At 41.9% G+C, this 20883-nt stretch overlaps 2 protein-coding genes across 7 annotated transcripts in view; both read left to right on the forward strand.

Moving 5' to 3' along the window:
• Positions 1-13401, forward strand: part of WDR62 (WD repeat domain 62) — a 94337-nt gene extending 80936 nt beyond the window's left edge. For 2 of the 4 annotated variants that reach the window (XM_046942106.1, XM_046942107.1), the window contains 5 exons: positions 752-830; positions 2284-2594; positions 3400-4461; positions 7550-7635; positions 8607-13401. In XM_046942106.1, the coding sequence (XP_046798062.1) occupies positions 752-830; positions 2284-2594; positions 3400-4461; positions 7550-7635; positions 8607-8900 (1832 nt within the window). In that variant the 3' untranslated portion in view covers positions 8901-13401. The remainder of the gene's footprint in view (positions 1-751; positions 831-2283; positions 2595-3399; positions 4462-7549; positions 7636-8606) is intronic. The other 2 variants (XM_015287118.4, XM_015287120.4) reach the window with 2 other exon arrangements.
• A 95-nt stretch (positions 13402-13496) lies between these two features.
• On the forward strand, positions 13497-20011 carry JMJD7 (jumonji domain containing 7). Of its 3 annotated transcripts, NM_001114659.2 has the most exons (8): positions 13497-13592; positions 13767-13920; positions 14523-14776; positions 15341-15397; positions 15929-16024; positions 16935-17011; positions 17953-18112; positions 19631-20011. In NM_001114659.2, the coding sequence occupies exons 1-8, from the start codon at positions 13526-13528 to the stop codon at positions 19717-19719; spliced, it is 954 nt and encodes a 317-aa protein (NP_001108131.2). In that variant the 5' UTR covers positions 13497-13525; the 3' UTR covers positions 19720-20011. The 3 variants fall into 3 exon arrangements, with proteins under 3 accessions (NP_001108131.2, XP_046797660.1, XP_046797661.1); XM_046941704.1 differs by lacking the exon at positions 15341-15397; XM_046941705.1 differs by lacking the exons at positions 15341-15397; positions 15929-16024.
• Positions 20012-20883: the final 872 nt, after the last annotated feature.

Consider the following 20883-nt stretch of genomic DNA (forward strand, 5'->3'; position numbering starts at 1 on the left):
GATGAGAGGCATCTGGCAAGTCTGTTGGTTTGTGTTTTTAAATGTCTATGGATCAGATTGAAGTCTGTGTTAGTTTGGGTTAAGTATTGTCCCCAGAATCCTGAAGAGCAGTTCTCTTGTTCTAGCACTAGTTTTTCCTGGTTTGTACGTCTGCATTAATTGTACGTCCCCCCATAGGTGGCGTCTAGTGGCCTCTAGTGGTATGTTCAGGCATAACAAATGTCACAAAAGAAAAGGCTGAAATACTGGGTGGAGGGGGAGAATAAGAGGAGACATCAGAGTGGCAAAGGAGCTGGTTGATCTCTATTGACTAACTCCAGAACAAAGCGTATCTTTCTAGAATTGATAATGGTTGCACGTAGCAGTATCTGTGTAAGCTGTGTGTTTTACTAGTATTATTTTTTTTTTCCCATTGATTGGTTTGTTTCCTGCTTGATGCCAGTACCTCACAGTCCTACAGGCAGGATAGGACACAAAGGGAAGAGAAAAAGGAGGCATATCCCTTAGGGAGATTAGCAGTTTAAGGCAGAATAATCTAAGTAGAACAGAAAAGGCAAAGGCAATGAAATTATTTAATTCTGTTGTTTTAGCTCAAAAAATCCTCTTGAATATGGGGGGAGAGGAGGGAATGCATTCAACAGTCTCTATGAGGAAAAAATGCATATATCAGAATGTTTATTTGTTCTGTAACTAAATTGCACCTTTTTTTTTCTTTCTTTTTTTTTCCCTCTTATTCATCCAAAATATTTAGGTGGTTCATGTAGGAGTCTGGAAAGAACTGAAAACCTCAGCATTTCATCTCGCTTTCTTTCCCAGTCTCCAGCTCTCAGGTATGATTCTGCTTGTTTTGAGTGTGTCTGTCTGTCTGTTTTTACTAATGTGGTGAGGTGTTGTACTAGGCCCTGGGCCAAATTAGAAAGGAGGCTTCTGCAGCCGGCAGGTTGGTTGTATTTTTGGACAGGCTGTCCTTTGTCACTATAACTGTTTGGTTTCTTCCTAAAGCATTACTGTTATTTTGTTCTTTTTCTTCTTTTGAAAATCTGATTAACTGTTTTGTGATTAATAGCTTGATTGATTAAGCTGGAGGAGTCTCTGTCATCTAATTTATTCTTGACCATTTATGCTCTGCTTATTCTTTTGCATTTCATTCAGCTTGGACAATGAAAGTAGGCTTGTTAACTTTTCCTTTGTTTTACAGTCCTTTCTTGACTCAGCCTCATTTCTCAGTCCCATGCCTTGATAGGGTACTCCAGTCTCATACAAAGCCCCGTGGGAATATTATACTTCCAAAAAGTCCTCAACCCTAAAGCATCTCAGAAGGCCTCTCTGACCTATTTTCCCTTGGGGGGGGGAAAAAAAAAGTAACAAAAGATAGTGGTGGTGTAAATACTTCTGTTGATTCAAGTAAATAAATGTTTAAAACAAAAACCTCCTTTTTATTCCTCCAAAATAACAACATGGAATCTTGGCTTAATTTAATTTAATTGTGTAGAATGGAGCTGGGCTTAAGTACATCTGTGTTTTACCAGCTATGTCTAGATTCACCACATTATGGATTTTTTTTATCATTGCTTTATTCAGATGCAGTTGTTGCTGCTGTCAGTAGTGCTTCTTAGTCTATCTTGCATTGGAACCTCATGTTTAAGAAGAAAGTCAGTGGTTAGTTATTGTGTAAGCCTCTGGAAACTTGCAGTGGTGAATGAAGAAAGTTACTGGCACTTTAGAGGTGTAATAAGTGAAGTTGTTCTAGGTTATGAAAACTTCCATACTTTTAATCTGTCTTTCAAACATGCCAAACTAAAAGTTGCCTCCTTTTTGAGGTAAGCTGCCTGTACTTGTCTGAAATGGTGAGGAAACAAGACTTTTCTCTTGAAGATACTGGCCAACTTTCATAGTAATTATACTTTGATAAGGCTACAAAAGTATGATTACTTTGTCTTGGAGTATCTTAGAATGTAAAAGAATTTACTGCTAGTAAGGTGAGCTGAGAGAAGAGACATGACCTGACTTTACCCATTCTTCCCTTTGCCTGGAACTTTTCCTTCTATCTTGCCTTCACCTTTTATGAAGTCCCTCCCTGAAAAATTGACTCAATGCTACTTGTGATTTAAGATCAATACATCCAGAGATAAATAGAACTTTCAACAGCTTAGAGCAGTTCTGCCTTTAAAAAGTCTAGGTTGGGAAAGGAAATACTTTTAAACACGTTTAATGCATGTGCTTGATTGTCCAGGGCTATGTACTTACTTGTTTTAGTTAGGATTTCTTCATTGCTTTCTCTAGGCGATTGTCACTCTCCTCATCGAATCTGATACTGGATTCAAAGTCCATTGAGTCTCCAGCTCCAACCAGTCGGTTTACTCAAGACCTGTTGAAAAATGACAGCAGCCATCCTGCTGATGCTTTGGAAAACAGCCACCTCCTGAATAATGTAAATTTGCATCAGGCTGTTTATGCCCAGAAAAAACGCAAGTCAGCCTTGGAGACCAGCAGAGTTGGTATGGCTCCTGGACGAGTTATTGCATCCTTTCCAGAAGGCCCTGTGAATGCAGTGATGAGAAAGGCACAGTCAGTTCACGACCTTGTTCATGAGGGTAAGGACTCCAACTGGAATGATGGTATAAATTGAGAAATGAAATGGGGAGGTTTGAGTGGAGATTAAATTTCTATCTTTTGTGTTCTGAGCTACAGGCTTTGCATGTCTTCTAATTCTTAGCACATCAAGGGAAAATAGTTTTGTTTTGTAGCACAGATGCTGGTCTCCTAATTAGTAGTTTCTGATATTTGTCTGGCAGCTTTAGGAGGAGAAATGCCAAGGGTGAAACTGGCTATTTGCAAAGAAATCTCCTCCTGCCATGAGCGGTTGCTCCAGACAAAAAGTGAAGCTCCCCAGGGTGAGGAGGGGAATAAAAAGGGAAAAAGAGTGCAGTAAGAGGGGAGCTTACTGTATAGATGCACTCTGTGTGAAAGAAGTGAAAGAACCCTGGTTTTGAAACAGTCAACTCAATGGAGCTATCAGTAAGCACTAAGTTTGTTTTTAAAAAATAAACCTTATCGCCACAACTCCATGCATACCTGAGTGGATTAGAGAACTGACAGTTTTTGCCTGCTTCCTCTGCCTTCTCAGTTAACAGTCATGATGGTCTGAGGTGTTCTGGCTACATGCTTTAAGAACAGGTCTCCCCTCAGGTAAGCAATGGTGTGCGAGCAGGATGAGGGATGGGGAAAAAAGAAAGCGTTGAGGCTTGGTAATATTAACCTGAAGTAGTGATTTTGTACACCTCCTCCGGGGGCTGAGCTGAGGCACATAAACTGAAGCAGCCCTGTTGCTTTCCAGTTTTAGAATTCACTGCAGGCTCTTGTCTGTTTTTGGCATGTTTGTCTGTTTAATTTTCACAGATAAGGGTCCTGGAGTGGTATCTTCTGCCAAGCAGCGTCCTCATACTCTTATGGTGGTTGAGAAGGATCCCAGACCTAATAATTGCAGGGCGTTATCATCCAGTCTGTTGAAGATGGATGGATCTGGTGCTCTGCTGGCCAAAGATGTCAGGGCTGCAAAACCAAAGTCCTACATGAACCCTACAACCAGCTTCCGGGCTAAGATGTCAAGGAGCATATCTGTAGGGGAAAATCTGTACCTTGGTTACTCCACCGACGTGTTGACTGATGGGAGGACTAGCCCTCCAGTGGCAGAGAAGACACAGTTCAGTCCCACAGCAGATGCTGAGAAGATGAAGTTAACAGGAAAAGAAAATTACCCAGTGAAGCCAGCACTTCAGCCAGTTGTAAACTGCTCGTCTCCCAAGTCCTTTCACAGCAAGTTGGCATCATCAAACCGAGCACACCTGATTCTTGACATTCCTAAGCCATTGCCTGATAGACCCACACTGGCCTCCTTCTCACCCACTACCAAAACCAAAACCCTGCTTGAGCCACAGTCTCCACAGTCACCTGCTGGGGCCTGTAAAAAGAAACCCTCATTCCCTGAGGTCCGAACCTCCAAGAAGGAGAATCAAGCTGCTGGGTCTCTCGTTCCTGGTAGAGAGAATTCAACAGGACTTGCTAAGGAGAGCCCAGTAGAGAGTCCAATTTCAAGGACAGGTTGCCAGTTTGAGCCAGGGGTCACAAATCTAAAACTGAGGGAGTTTTCAGAGGTCCGGCAGCTGAAGTCTCCTGAAAGCACACTGCCCAGGTGTAAGGAGAGGATCACCGGCATCGCCTGTGTGCTAGACAACCAACCTGGACTTTGCCCACTAGACCCCATCAGGCCGAGGTCTCCTACATCTGTAACTGCCTTGGCACAGGTCTCAGGTGTGCATGGATACCCATCTCTTATCTTCCCCCTTCTGTCTCCTGTCTTTGTGAACCGCCTCACGATCCCATCACATTTCTTTACGTCCAGCTTCTGGCCTGTCTCGTCCTGTCTGCACCTGTCTCGTTCCATAAGTCATCCCCTCAATGGTGAGACTCTTCTTCAGCCTGACATCTTTTCTGAGTCTTTAATTTCCATTTCCTCTGAGTCTTATATCTGAACGGTTGGTAGACCTCAGCAGCTCCTTGTGCAGTTGCACCTAGGAACTCAAACATTTTTTTTGGTCAGTCCTGAAAAGTGACATGCTAGGAATCCCCGGTAGTACATGTAGGTTACATCAGTTTTGCTCTTCTCAGGGTTTATCTGACCGGTAAATGAAGGTGCAGGCCAATGTGTGTTAGCTGGACCTAGCAGGATAATAGTGACAGTGAAGTTACACCACTCAGCACTTGTTGATAAGTGCAAACGTGCAGAATCCAGAGTTGTTTACCTGCAGATTTGCTGTATGAGATAAAGCTTGGCAAAAGTGAGTTCCTTGCAGTAGCTATGTGTAAGAGCAAGGAAGTGAGTGCTGCTATCATGTCTACAAGCTGCATGGATTAATTTTTAAATTATCTCTAATTTGAAGAAAAACATACTAGCTGGGGAACTATTTTACATGCCGAAAGAGCTCTTGAATCTGTTACAAACTCTGATTTAAGGTACTTCAATCAAATGAAAACTAGCTGGTAACTTCAAACTGGATCAAAAGTTCTACCTGCCAAGCCTGAGGTCTCCAGTGACTTTTTTTTTGTGTGTTAAAACCTAAAATGCCTTCCTGAATTACTTGACTGAGTTGCACAGTGTGAAGCTGGATGTCAGCCAATACACAGATACTTTGCATGTTAGGGGGACTACACAGTACACAGTTGTATAAGCCCTTTTGCCGTGTTCTTATTCACATCAGAGAAGGAGTACCTCTAGAATACTTTAATCAATTACTTTTTGTGGTCCCAAGATGCTCTACCATTCATTGCAATGTTTAAATGCAATTATAAAAGCGTTATAGAGAGAGAATCTGGTTTTGCTTAAACTTCTTCTTCTTGTATTTCTAGAGGGATCAAACACCGTAAGATTGAAGCACTGGTATGCAAAATAAGAAATGTGTTTTGTCTGATGGACTTACTGTTGTGTTATAGGGCGGTTGCTCTGTTGAACACTGAGCGTCTGAAACTTTCAAACTCTGACCCTTATTGAAATGAGGTTTCCTCTAACAGAAATGCAACTTAGAGCTGTGGAATCATTTCTACAGTGGGAAAATAATAGTCCAATTGTTTGTACACTTCATACTGAGTTTTCTCTTCTAGACTTGGAAGTCAAGTGATGGATGTATCACATGATTTTTGTTGAGTTGCTAGGAATCTGTTTGCAGAGTTAGCACAGATGGTTCAGAGCAAAGGGTTTTTTTTGTTGTTTGCTTTTTAAGGCAGCTCCCAGTGCAGAGCACAGCATGCCCTGAAAGGATATTTCAGAAGCATCCTTTATTCAGTATAGTGGATCTACAATTTTTTTTTCCCTCACTGACAGCTGTCAGCCTTCACCTTCTTGGAAATCACTTTTTCCATATTTTTAGTGGTATATGCTGGAAAAGCTGACTTTTGCTGTGGACAATCTGCTGTGATTTCTGTGGCTCATAATGTGGCAATTTAGGCTAGTACTGCAGGGCTGACAGTCAGAGATCTTTCTGCTTCTGACTTGCTCTGTGACTTCTGGATTCTGCTTAATTTTTCTATCCTTCAGTTTTCCTGCTTGCATAACATTTGCTCTTAAGGAGACTTAACTGTTTTCATGAAAGCATTTTGACAACTACAGTTAAAATGCTGAAGATATGCTGAATACTGTTGATGTGTTTAATATTCCCTGCTGGTTTCTGAAGAGCTCTGCAGGCAGAAAATGCCTGTTATTCAAGCATTTGTATTTTACTTGTGACCTTTCTCCAGACTGGCATCTCACAGAACTGAGACCAGCATAAAAGCATGATCAGAGGAGAAATCCAGGAACAATAATGAGAAGAAAGAACTGGTTTAGGGGGGTGGGGGAAAAAGAGGTGGGAGGGAGTAGGGCAGAAAAACAATAAAGGTATCAGGGCAAGAATATTGGATGGAACTGAAGCCCACTGTGCTCAAACTCTACAAGGCTGAGTGATTCAGGAAAAAGAATACAGATGGATTGGTTCATGTCCCTTTTTGTTTTTCAACATGCACATATAAGTGGATATTCTTCTAGCAGTGCTTATACATCTCCTGCATGTATTCATGAAATTAGATGAGGTCCCCTTCCATCTGTTCAATGATAACCTTTGTGAAGTGCAGAAATAATAGCAGTAATGTGACTAAGTTCTGTTTTTTAGGTAACTAAAGGAAGTTGAATATGAAATGGCCCTTTGTCCATTGGCCATTGTAAATTGAAGATAACTGCAGACTGTGTGTGTGTGTGTCAGTGTCCTTGTTCATGATTTATGTCTTAACCCATGGAAGTGTTTATTTTATTAAAGCCTTGCAGGCCTTCAGCTCTGATGCTTTGGAAGTATTGCCCAGTGAGGGCTGGAAGAAAGTGGTGTTTTTCAGTTCTTTGCTTTTATTTTCAGTTTTTGAATTATGGTGTCACAGTACCCTGGACCGTTCAAAAGTGTTATTCCTTTATAATTGTGTTGTTAGTCAGCAGTCCTTTAGAGCTCAGTCCTCACTAGAGAACACTGTAATAAGTCAACATATTCCTTTGTTCCCATAGCTCATTGTTGTGTACTGTGCAGAACAGTATATAAAGGGGAGTGTGTAGTTTTCTGACTAGGTGGATGCCAAATTAGTGGCTCCTCAGATCACACCCCTTTGCTATTGGGAGACTTGATTTGCAGTTGAATTTAACTATAAATGAAAATGGCATATGTGATCTCTGACTATCGTTGACTGTAACAGCATTGTGTAATCTAATAGAGACCATCACTGACTTTGAAGAAACTAAGCAATGGAAAAAGAGGAATGTTTGAAACAAGAAGCATCTGTCAATAATATGAAGGAAAGTTCATGTAGAACTTTCCCATTTAATGATTGATTCAAACCAGCCCAAAAATCGAATGAGAACTGTGTGCACATGATCTTTTGAATATGTGTTAAGAAATGTTTTTTAGCCAGCTGTGAGATCTCAGATATTGAAGTATCTGTACCTTACTTAAAATTTTTATTTTTTCCTCCCATTCAGAATCGAGCATCAGTGTGGAGCAATGTGAGCATGTGGTATCTGAGCTCCAGGACAGCATGCGCAAAGCCATTCATCTTTACCGTGCGGTGAGTGACCTTTGACAGGGGATCTATTTTAGCAGATTGGCTTTACAACCCATGAGCTCTGAGTATATGTGCTTACACACTCTTAAGTATGCTCTTGACCGCGAGTTCAGTGGCAGAAGCTGCCTGGCTGTCTACTTCTCTGCACCTAAGCTTGAACTGGGCAGGCAGGAATTCTTGATTTCCAACTTCTGCATTTTCCAGTGGCTTGCTACGGCATTCTGAGCAAATCAATTAACTTTCCAAACTGTAAGCAGAAGATAACAGCATGCTCTTTTTCAAAGGGGTATTAGGGAATTAGTATTTATACTATACCTCAGAGATACAGAATATTATAGGAACTTTAAATTTTATTACCCTATTCTGTTTTCTTGTCTTTGATGCCCAAGAAATGGATGAGTAAATTATCATGGGAATTCAGCATGCAACCACTCTCCTCTCCCCCTTACTGCTAGACCATCGTTACATGCAGAGTTGTGTAGCAACTCTTATTTTCTTTGCTTGGCACTGATCTATGAAGTTACACTGATTGAGGAGCTTCCACGGTGAGCTTCTGCCATGAGTTCTTCTGCAGCTTCAGTCTCAGTGCTTTCATGAGCTCTGTCACTTCTCTGCGTTCCTGTGACCTGTTGCTTTTGGCAGACAGAAAGAAGAAAACACTGGCCCTTTGCTACAGCTGGGCAACAGCACCTCTTAGGCCTGGTATAGAGGAATGACCATCCAAAAAATATGCTTCCCACCTCTATTCTTTTGGAATAATGCCTCCGTTTCTTGTGTGACTAGCTGTATCAGGTGCATACTCTGCTATATGATTAAATTGGTAGTCATGCCAATTTAGGCATGTTGAAGAAAAGGACACTGAGTGGTCTGTATTTCTTTTTCACGGCTTCACTTTCCAAAAGAGCTGAAACTGCTTCTTTGTGCACTACCTGACACCCGGTGTGTTCTCTTTTCTTTTGCTTCTCTGTTTTCAGGTGCTAAATGATACGGAGTCATCTACTGATAAAGATAAAATAGCAGGCCTCCTGACAGAAACATTTTCCTTAATGAAGAAAGAGTTGGACTCCCTGAAGGATGAGGAAGAACTGCCAAAGGTTAAGGAGGTACTGACGAAGCCACAAGATACTGCTAGGTCACTAAATGACAAATGTGGTGCCAATCTACCAAGTCCCAAGAGTTTAGGAGATGAGCAGACATTAGCTTTGCTGGAACAGTACTCGGAGTTATTGTTACAAGCTGTGGAACGACGCATGGACAAAAAACTCTAAAAGCGGTGTCTTTCAGGTGTTTGTGAATACACAGAAATAATCTGAAGAGGAGGACCACAGAGAGATCTTCAGACCAATGCCATCATCACACTGGTCTAGAGCTGGTGGGGTGACCTTTATAAGCTGATTTCCTCAGGCCCCTACAGTTGACTTGCTCTAATTCTTAGGAATGTGCTGGACACAATTTTAACATTTTTTCCCCAGTCGTCTTCAACTTCCTGTCTCAGATTGTCTCTAGACAAAATTTTGGAAGAGGAGTTTGGAGAAATTGCCTTGAAGTTTCTTCATAGCCGGGAGATCAGGATGTTTGGCACCTAAAGAAACAAAGAAAATCTCATTTATCCAAGAAATTCTGAACTGCGGACTGAAAACAAAGGAGTCCAAGTCAAGCCAATCCCTTCTCCAAAGCTTTAGGAGAATCAAGAAGCAGACTTTTAATGGGTTTATTTATTAATTTATTTTTTCTGACTGTTGCTCTGTGTCACGTTGGTGACTAGTATCTATCCTTTAACAACAAAATGTCGATCTCTTGCCATATCCCAGCGAGAAACAATCTCTGTATTATAAATCTCCAAGAGGGAGACAGGCTGGAGTGTCTGTGCAATTAATGAACTGGTTTCTGCTTATATTTTGTCTTGCTGTTCTTTCTTTTCCTTCCGTAGTTTATTACTTGGAGTAATCCTGCTGTTGTTATGACTACTCTTGGCTGCTTTTCTCTTTTTCTCATACCTGTGTTTTATCTGCATTCGCCTCCAGGGGGAAGACTCCACAACCCTTGGGTGAAACTTTGGAGTTTGCCTAACAAAATCAGTAGTGATATCTGGAATTTGATGTTATGTTGATGTTCTTCAGACTAGGTTTTTCTGCAGACATTTTAAAAAGGAGGTTATATACAAATAGGAAAGTTCATTTCAGCCACCTTTCACAATTAGGAATTGGATATCAACTTTGATGCTATCATTACTGGGAAATTTGGGGATATGATTTATTTGTGGAGAAATCACACTGAAAGCCTGGTTTCCAACAGCATAACTCTGGATTTGAGAGATCTTCAGTACAACTGCTCATCTGTACGATTTGTTCATTTCACTGTCTTGACAGAAGAATTTTTTTTTCTTGTTGTTTCAGGAAAACAGAATACTTACATCCCAAGAAAGCTGGGATTCTTGTCCATTTTGTAATTCTGTTTCAACTACTCATAGAAAATGGTTTACCAAGAACATACAAAAATACTTTTGAATGTGATTATTGCCATTCCCACCCCCAGCCTCTCTTCATTAATTTCTTGACTGACATGGAAAATCATCTCCTCTTGCATTTGTGTGTGCAGCACTCTTCTCACCTTCTCTAAGACTATGCTAACTTTTATTTGTTATGAGTTAAAACTGTCCAGAGATATTTTATTAGTCAACAATAAGCTATAAAACAAACAAAACAAACCCCCACAATGAACCAACGGTAAAACTCTTCAGTACCTTCCCCTATAATTCTCACTCCTTTCCACAATCTCCTGATTTACATGCATTTATTATAAGGCAGAGCGGTGTACTTCCTATTTATACTCCCAGTTTATAAAACTAATGCAAGTAACAAGCTTTCATGTGAATGAGAGAATGCTAGCATCCATGGCGCTCACTTAAAGGTAGATAGACTGCATCAGTTTGTTCTGTGGGCTGAAAGCTTGAAGCAGTCTTCTTTCATTTTGCTGTCCTGGCTGTCATCACTTCGAAGCTCTATGGCACTAGGAGATGCAGTCTGTTGGCTAGCTTTGCTTTCTCTTTCTGTGACTGGGGATTTGCAGTGCGGCCTTTTTTACTACTGGGCCAGCCAGACTGGTGTAGGATGGCTTATTTCTTCAGTATACTCCAGGGCTGAATAATTTGCAGTCGTCTCTATTCCCTTGCCTGATCACTACTGCTCAGTGATTTGCAGTGTGGCAGTATGCAGAGCACTTCCATAGCTTTCCAACTGCTTCTGTCCCTAATGGAAATCTGTCTCATTGAGTGTTACAGGTGTCCTTGCTAACCTTTCTTTCCATGGACTTGTACTGAAACTTTAAAAGTGGTATCTTCTAGTCCTGTCTCATCATTGTGCTATGCTGTACTGATTGGTGTGCTGGGTCCCATAGGCAGAGAGGTTTTTACAACGACAAATTGAAACATATAGAAGCTTCCTGTTGGTTTTCTTGAGTAAAAAGGTGTGCTGGAGATGCTATGAATGGAGTGTCTGGTGGCAGTTGTGCTGGGCTATGATGGAGTTAGTGTGAGTCAAGCTTGCTTTTGGGATGGTTAGTTCCTCTTTCAGACTGTGAACGTATGTCCTAGTAACTTTGTGCTGTACTGGGACCTCAAGACACTCAGGTAAAATAGCAGCCCCTTCAACCCAGGTATCTTTTGGTACTGAAGATTATGGTTTGAAGGTTCTTTATTCTACTTCCTTGTGCAGTTTTATTATCCATTTCATTATTTCAATTATGAGGTAGTGGCAAAAACTGTCAGAGAGAGCCAGTGGTCAGAGAGAAGTTCACATCAAATTGTAGGACAACAACCAGTGAAAGTGGCATAGTGATACAAAACAACTCTCCTTGGAAAGAAGACGTTTGAAGCAAATAGGATTTTTAAGCTGATCAGAGTAGGTTTTGCTTCCTGGAGTGGATTTTGCTTGGGCATCATGGCTGCATGCAGGAAACCAGAGGTAAATTCTGCCTGGAATGATGGTAAAAGAGGCATCATGCAAGTGGATGAGCTGACGGAGGTTGGTTGTGTAGTTTAAAGTAGAATAGTATATGTAGGACATTCAGGAAAACAGAGTAGAGGTAGAGATAGTCTTGGTCCAAAGAACATTTTTTGGCCAGTAGCCATTTAAGATGAAGTACAGAAAAGCTTCAGGAAAGTAGATTTAGGACTGAGGTGGTGATCTGTAATTGCTGAACGAATCAGAAAGTGTTTTTAAAAATGTCGTATCAGGCCTCTTGTTTCTTTGCTTGCTGTCCTCTAAGCAAATGTTTATTAAAAGACAAAAGTGTCAGCTGTTTGCCCAAGGTTTGGAAGAACTGTGAAGTTCAGTTGAAAAGATGCTTGTGCCACAAGTGTGTTGATGCTTACTATTTGCTATGAATGCAACTGTCTCTTTCCTGCTAAGTTCCTATTACTAGCGGTGGGAAATATTCCTAAAAATTCTAGTTTACAGTGCAAAGCACAAATGGGATACATTTTGTTGCACCTTGTGAATGTGGTTTGCTACAGGCTCTCGGCTAGGCCAGGCAGAGAAAAACAAAATTTTAATTGTTTAGAAAGCGAAAAGGTCTCTGGGAGGAGGTAGTAAGCTTGAGCCTATCCCTCCTACTGGTTTGTGATCCCTCTTACAGGTTTGTGTGGTGCTAGAACAGATACAACCAGACACCTGTACCTAAAATGACTTGTTTGTTTTGTCATAGTCTAATTAGTATTAAGAATTTAGACTTACCATGCTTTTTGTCCTCTCGTACCCAGCATTTCTGGTCAAAATGAGAACTGTGTATTTTTCCTCATCTTGCTTATGAACAGCATTGCTGTAGGACCCTTGCTTTGCTCGTAGGCCTCTGGGGTGGTGCAGGGGGAGGGCAGCAGTCTCTGTCCTTCCTGGGCAGCGGCTGCAGCTTCCCTCAGAGTGCCCAGGCCGTGTGTTTACGTGGGTCCTTTGTTTCTCCTGCCTCCTCTCTCAGGTGTCTTCTCCTTTCTCTTGGCTCTCCCAGGTGACGGTTGGGGCAGGCCTTAGAGCTCCTTCACCAAATCCCCCATTTTGCAGAATCCATCGCGCCCTTGTAGAGAAATGCCCTCATTCTCTCGAGCAGAAACGTACAAACTTTTAATTTTTTTAAAGAAAGAATATGTATATAATTATATATAAGAAAAAAATACAGTTATTTAAACACTATTGGTAAATTCATGCATGTATATGGTGTTCCCCTTCCTCCCTGCCACCTTTTCCCTTGGATGTGTAGCATCCAGAACACTAAATGACAGAAACCTCATTAAAATAAGTGACAGGTCTGGTGCTGCCCGTGGGTGAGCAGGTGCTGCTTTCTGTGGCTGAGCTGTTCCATACAGCGTAGGTCGTGGGCTGTGTGCTCAGATGGGGCCCTGCTGTAAGGATGGACAGGCACCGGGCAGCAACTCTAGGAATAAGCCATGTCCTCCCTGCATGTCGTGTGGGTGCCCTACAGCTCTCTGTGGGCATCAATACTGCCCTTCTCCTTCACCTGTTTAAAATAGGGGAAAAAAAAAACAAATTCTATTCTCTTGATTTATTTATAAATGTTTTTATACTTCTCCCTCTAGGTGAAATAACCCATTTGAATGTCCTTTTTCTGAATTTGTAAAAAATAAAAACCATTTGCTTTTTTTTTTTTTTTTTTTTTTTGCACTGTGAAGCGCCCTGTGCGGGAGCTGTTTTTAACTCTGTATTCATTTGTACTCCGTGTCTTAGAACTGTTTCAATAAAAACGTGGTCATTTGCTACAGCCGTGCCTGCTCGGGGGCAGCGCTGCCCTGCCGGGGTGGCTCTGGGGGGGGGGCTGCTTCTCCCCTCCGCCCGGGCCGGGGGCGGGGCCTGGTCGGCGTCGCCGTGCGGGGAGGCGGCGCGGCATGGCGGAGGGCGCGGCGCTGCGGGCAGTGCGGGGCTGCCTGGCCGCCTTCCCGCGGGAGGCCCGCGGTGAGCGCGGGGCGGGCCGGCAGAGCGGCCGGGGGAGAGGGGGCGGGCGGCCGCGGGGCGAGCGGGGCGGCCTGAAATGGCTGAGGAGGGCCCTTTGTAGGTGACTTTCCTTTGCATAAAGTAGCTTCTGCTTCTTGCAGAAGTAACAAAACCGCTTCTTGTTTGCTTGGACAGAGCTGGGGTGCGTGGAGTCTGTTCCGTATCTTGATAGGCCTCCGTCCCCGCTGGAGTTCTATCGGGAGTGGGTGAGCCCAAATAAACCCTGCATCATCCGGAATGCCATTGGCCATTGGCCAGCGCTGCGCAAATGGACCTTGGCGTACCTCAGGTATGGGAGGGCTTCCGGGCGTGACCCAGCAGGAGTTGGCCTCCGTGAAAGGCCTTTTGTGCACGTGTTTTTGTTCGTCTGTTATCCCAGTGTTCTCTGCGGGTCTGCATGAAAGCAGCATTCACTCTTCGTGTCGCCACAACGTGCGAAACTGAAGAATAATTTTCATCGTACAAACACAGTGCCCCCATCAGCTCAGTTTGAGAAGGAAGGGCGGGATTGTGGCTGCGTTACCAAAACCGAGACAGGGCGACCTGTTTGTGACTGACTGCGTCTTGGCACAACTCATAAACAGAAGTAACCGAAGGGGGCCCTCTTTCTGCCTCTGCTGAGGACCGGTGAGCCTCTCTGTTGGGCTTCCCTGTTAGAGATGGGAGGATTCAGAGAGGTGGGAGATGTTCCTCTTGCCTTGACTGCAGAGAGCAATTAGAACAGGCTGTCAGCATCCTCATTAGGCAGTAGAAAATCTTGGCCAGAAATACCCGTTCATGAAAAGTCAGGTTTCTTACTTCTGCTGTCCATGGGATGAGTTGTTGTTCAAGTAAATAGTGTCCATAGGAGTGAGTTAAGATCTGGCTATAAATTTCTGATTTATTTTGCAGGGAGGTAGTGGGCCACAAGGTAGTGAGCGTGGCAGTAACACCCAACGGTTATGCAGATGCAGTGTTCCATGACCGTTTTGTCATGCCAGAGGAGCGCCAAATGCCTTTCATGGACTTTCTGGACATTGTGGAGAAGAAAGTGACCTCTCCCAGTGTATTCTATGTGCAGAAGCAGTGTTCAAACCTTACTGAGGAGTTCCCTGAACTGATCTGCGATGTGCAGCCTGATATACCATGGATGAGTGAGGCACTCGGTAAACTTTCTGTTTCTCCTGTGCTGACTAACATATGCTGTATTAAGCTTTAAAACAATGATGTTGCTTACATGTGGAATGATTGTTCTGTTGCTGGTTGCCACAGAACACCCTGATTTCATGCCCTCAGAAAGTTGAAGTGGTAAAATAATCTTAGTTCTGGGTTTGGATTACTCCAAAATCAGCGTCTCACTTTATTGGCACCATCATAGTGAAAAAATGCTGAGAGGGTGCTGTGCAGCACTTCTTTCAATATAGTGGCATTTTTTCTGATTTATAGTCATGTTTGGACACAAATGTACTCCTAACAAATGGGTGAACACACAGCTCCCCTTCTTCAGAATTGCAGGTGTCTTTTCCTATTGTTGCAGTTTATCTATGAACTAAATCTCAGGGCTTCACGATGGGAAAATGAAGGGCTGTAATGGAAACTGTTGCAGTTAGGAAGGATGTTGAAGGACAGAAATAAACCAAGTTGGCAGAAAGTAGCGTAAAATGCTTGTCAACATGACGCTTCAACTTGCTTTCTTGTTGAGAACATTTCTCTGTTCCCTAACCATATAGGGAAGAAGCCTGATGCTGTGAATTTCTGGCTTGGGGAATCAGCTGCTGTGACATCTTGTAGGTATCGTATAGCACTGTCAGTCTTTTTTGTGCTTTTAGCACAGGGTTAAGTGGGCTTGGTTTGAGCTAGTGACACAGTAGAGCAGCATGTTTGAGAGGGCAGTTCTGCTTTAACACACGTTTTTGCATTCTTTCTCCTGCAGCCTTTTGCTGCTGTGTTTCTGGGTGCATCTTCTGATCTTGCGTCAGGCAAAGCACTGATGATTTCTGTCCTGTCAGTGATGAGACTTAGGTATAAATCCAGTCAGATCTTTCTGCACCAGTTCATGTGATATTATCCCACATAGCTTTTTGTGACCTGCGTTGTGTGTTACTTGATAAAGGGGTTTGGAATGTTATTGCTTGAGTACATCTGCTACAACATTATATTGTTGATTTCCCCTCCCAATGGCCACAAAAAAGAGGAAGCAACCTGACGATGAGAAGCTGGCACTGTCATTTTACTATCATTTCTGATGTAGAGAAGGAAATAGCACGGATTTTTTTTTCTCTCTCTCCACATCTCTTTTTTTTTCTCCTCAATCTTAGTACATAAAGATCATTATGAGAACTTGTACTGTGTGATATCTGGAGAGAAACGGTTTCTACTGCATCCACCAAGTGACCGTCCCTTCATTCCATACGGTACTAAATTTACTATATGTATGTCTGAAGACTGGAAGGCATAAAAATGAACGCAGAGAGAACCTGCTTATGCAGTGTTGTTCTTTCCAGTGTGTACAGAAATCTATTGCATGCAGCATGTGGTTTTGTAAGACAAACATTATTCTGAGGTCAGGTTTTCGTGTCCTATATGGGTTCACTGACATTGCCCAGGGAGGTTGTGGATGGCTCATCTGTGGAGGTGTTCAGGGCCAGGTTGGATAGGGCCTTGCGCAGCCGGGTCTAGTATTAGGTATGGAGATTGGAGGCCCTACATGCAGCAGGAGGGTTGGAGCTTGATGATCCTTGAGGTCCCTTCCAACCCAAGCCATTCTATGATTCTGTGATTCTATGACACTCATGGCAATCTCTTCAGCTTCAAAATATTTGTGTCCTATATCTTGTCAGTATTTAGCACGCCATCGTCTTTGATGTTTAACAGCTTTGGATTCTGCCTGATCTTTTTTTGTCTCTAGAAAAAAGCCAGGAAACTGAAAAGCAAGTTGTAATTTAATGAAATATTTAAGTTACTAACAGAATAGTTGAAAACTAGGGAAATGAAAGAAGAGACTCTTAAGGCAGCATTACTGTGTTTTTGAACAGTCTTTTTTCTAACTCCTTGAGGGGGTTAGAAAACCATAAGTAATGGAAGCAAAGCAGCTTGCACTATCTGAAGCAGGTAAGAAATCCTTTAGGACAAAATTAGAAGTGAGAGACTAACCAGAAGATGTGAACAACTCTGGTGAAGGCTATGTTGCTAGACTGATTTAAGAAGAAAACAGAATAGAATGCTGTCTTTTTTCTTAATTGTGTGTGTGTGTGATGTGCCCTTCTATTAGTGTCTCTGAGTATTACTCTCAGTTGTGCCATTTAATTCTTTCTGTGATTGCAGAGCTCTATCAGGCAGCAACTTACAAAGTGTCAGAAGATGGCTCATTTGAAATTGTGGATGAGAAGACTGCAGAAAAGGTAAAAATGATACAAAGAACACAGTCAGTTTGTAAAGTGAAGCTAGATTTGGACACTACTGAGCTAACTGAGGTTTCTGATAGGTATTTAGAAATTCTTCATTATTTGAAAGAGTAACCAGATTTTTCACTTGTATTTTATTATTTGCAAAAGATATCTGGTTTCCAAGGGGAAAAAAGCACACATTACTGCACTCCTGAAACCACTGATGTCATATGTTGTCTACCTTACACCAAACTGAAATAGATCCAGAAAAGGACTTTTTAATGAATCAACAACAAAGAAATTGGTTTTGCTTTAAAGCAGTATCACCCAGTGCAATAATACATACATGTCTGAATGAATAGATTGTGGTTTCCTTAGTTGTAGCAATATGTATTTGATCAGAGTGTATATACCTAGAGGCACTTTACAAATAGTCAGTATCCTCTCTCTTTTTGCTTGTGCTGTGGACTAATGCTATGGCTGAACTCGAGCTGGGATGTTTTCTCTGTTTCCAGAGTGGTGCTTCTAGAAACTCACAGAAGCTTACTTGTAATTCATTTTGTGCAGTGCTTAGGTTTGTAACTGTTGGACATAGAGGTTAATGCAGGCAAGGGGGATGTGCAAGCAGGAAGAGGGATGTTTAGCTGTCAGGAATTAAAGTAGATGAGAAACTTTAAGAAGGGAAGGAATTCCTAAAATTTGTAAGGCGTTTTGAAAGTTATGCCACAAGATTTAAATTTGATATCTGACATTTAGCAGCTTTTCTGTAATGAGAAATACTTCACTGAAGGAGGCAGATTTTTGCATCCTTGACCTATTCCCAGTTGCAACACGTCATGTTTTTCTAGGCAAAATACCTGTTACATAACTGGAAAGTTTAGCTGTCAGTTGTTTTTCTGGAATCTTGCTGGAAATGCTTGCCAGGATTATTGCCATATACACACTCTTGCTTTTAGGTGCCCTGGATCCCTCTGGACCCTTTGAACCCGAATCTGGAACGATATCCAGAGTATGCTCAGGCAAAACCTTTGCAGTGTACAGTGAAAGCTGGCGAGATGTTATACCTACCTTCCCTCTGGTTCCACCATGTTCAGCAATCACATGGCTGTATAGCAGGTAAAATACATGGCTTTTCCAGATATATTTTTGAACTGTGCTGGGTGTGCAGGTAGATATCACATAGCAAAATGTAACGGGTACCAAAGGTCCCTACAAAATCATCTGCCTCCCTTCAGGAAGAAATAACAATCTCAGAAGAAGCTGATTCTGTTCTGTGCCATGAAACTTACCTTCTTGCTGTTTTGGTTATAATCTTTAGGATTGTCAACAACTGTTAGGGACGTGGCAGAAGAAAAGTCAGTTTTTGTTTATGATACAGAGCAGAGTATTTGGTTGCCTAGTCTGCTAGCTGCAAATTTACATACCTTTCACAAAGAAATTGCATGTAGTAAGTGACATTAGCACATCAACAAAAAATGCTTTGGAGAAAGAAAAGGAAATCAGAAAGTATATGAGTTTTAGGCATGGATGTGGACACAACATGAAAGCTGCTCCATGGTTATGTGAGCTGGAATCTGCTCTGACTCTGTCTCTTACCTTGCTAATGAGCTCATGCTTGTTTTACTGTTCCCCTGTGCTTATCAAAAGTCTTGCCTTCTCTTTCTTTGTAGGATGTATCTTCATCTCTCTGTTCTTTTTTTTCCTCCTTTCCCAAGAATGTTTCAGAGTTTCAAGCATTGTGAGTGGAGGAGTGGGGATGGGTGGGAGCTAGTGTGAAGCATTATCATTATGTCCTCTAAATCTTGCCAGGTTTGCAGAAGCTGTTTTGCTATCCTTTGCTTAGAGTAATCCTGCCGGCCTGGACAAAGTAAATAAAGTATTTTGAATAACAATGTTTGTATTTGTGCTACAGTGCAAATACTGGGAGCCGTTTTTTTCAGCATCAGTGATACTGTGATAAAAAGCCAAGCTAGCTGTAGAGTAATATTTCCAATTACTTGTTTTCCCCAGTACTGCTGCATCAATCCTTAAAGACTACTTAGAAAAAGTAGAGTTTCCAGCTGAAAGCCTCTGGCCACTCTTTTTTGTTCAGTCTAACAAATACTAAACAATTTCTGTGTTTATTTGGCCTTTTGACTGTTAACTGCACGGCAGTCTGTATGTGCTTTGGAAGTCAGTGCTATCCGGATTTGGTCCAGTGAGTGTCTGAAACTAGTGTATATTCTTCTTCAAGAACCATTGATACAGTATTATACTGCTTGGCTTTTTTTAGCAGACATTACACCAAATTTAAGATGAGACACAGAATTATAGCACTGTCTCATTAATGACCATCGTGAAGTAACGGTGAGTTTACCATCTGTTACACACTCAGAAAAAGAGAAGTTTCTATCTAGATAATTAAACTTTGCAGTGTATTTGCTGTTTTTGGTCTAAATAGAAGCAGACATGTTGTGTTCATATAGAGTTTGCCAGATTTTGCTCCAAGGAATTCCCAGTGTAGAGTCTGAAGAGGAGTTAGTTTGGTTAAGACAGAGTTGCATTGGCAGCGCTACTAAAGAACTCAAATGTTTGCTTACCTTATGTTTGGCTGTAGTCACAGCCTTTCTTTTTTTTTTTTTTTTCTCTCCTCAGTGAATTATTGGTATGACATGGAATATGACCTCAAGTACAGCTATTATCAACTGCTAGATTGTCTTACAAAAGCCATGAAAGTGTTATAACAGAAGTGGGACACTGGAACTTTCAGTCTTTCTCATGTGATGCAGTCATCAGCATCTGTGACTGGAGTTGGAGCACGATACAAGTGAAAAGAGCTAAGCACTGAATTAGCCTCAACAACATCTGTTGGACTATTTTGCTATTTTGCTATATGGCTGTTTTGCTTGATTTTAGAGTCTCAGGTCAATTGGCCAGGTTTTCTGGCTTGTAAGTAGAAGATGTGGCATCAGAATTTTTAGGTCTTTGCATATTGCACTGGTGATGGCGAGCAAAATAAAATTTGAAGGGAAGGAATCTGGGTTTTGGAAATCCCTAAACAGAAACCATGACATTCATTCAGATCTACAGGTTGTTTTCCTAACAAGCCAACCGAACAAGGAAGGATCTGCTCTGCCAGCCCTGTGTGCATCAGGCTTTGTTGGTCCAACACATCTATTCACCTTAAGGCTAAAGGCCCGTCTGCTTGTGTTTCATTAAGTTCAGTGGCTGTGGTGTTTTGATGATGTGAAATTACAACTTCTGCAAGGAAAGGTCAGTTTAAAAGCTTACATCAGTACTAATTCTGACATTTTTCAATGTGTGGTGCATACGATCATCTAGAAGGACATGGAAAGGACAGTGGTGGCAACTGTCCCTGTTAATCCATGTTTTTGTTACCTGTTTTGGTTCCGTTTTACCTTCATACTTAAAAGTAACTTCATTCTCTTACACCCTCAGTGGTGGTTTTAGAGTTCCTTTTGCCATGTCTGCAGTAAATCTGGATATCACATGTGGTCTTGTGATGGGACGTGGTTTAGCAGTTTGTGGGGAGTCGACTGGGACGTTCTTTATCACCAGCCTAACACGCAGTCAGGCAAGTTATGTGAGCCAGGAACCTGTTCCTTAATTCAGCCCTGTATTTCCACTGAACAAGATGAGACTGCTCACTGCATGTCTGAGACCTGCAGGGCAGGAATACAAGGCTATTAAATAGACGGATATTGCAAAAATGTAATATTGTTGGTTAGGATTGGTGGAGGTCGGTATTTATCAGCCAATCTTCAAAGATTCATTAAAAACATTAGGAAATGTATTTTTCCTGTGTTAGTCAGGAAAATACAGATACCCTTTAGAGAAGATTGACTGCTGTGAAGAAAAAAACCAGTCTACTACGGCAGCTGACACAA

Source organism: Gallus gallus, chromosome 5, assembly GCF_016699485.2.
Source record: "Gallus gallus isolate bGalGal1 chromosome 5, bGalGal1.mat.broiler.GRCg7b, whole genome shotgun sequence".
NCBI lineage: Eukaryota > Metazoa > Chordata > Aves > Galliformes > Phasianidae > Gallus > Gallus gallus.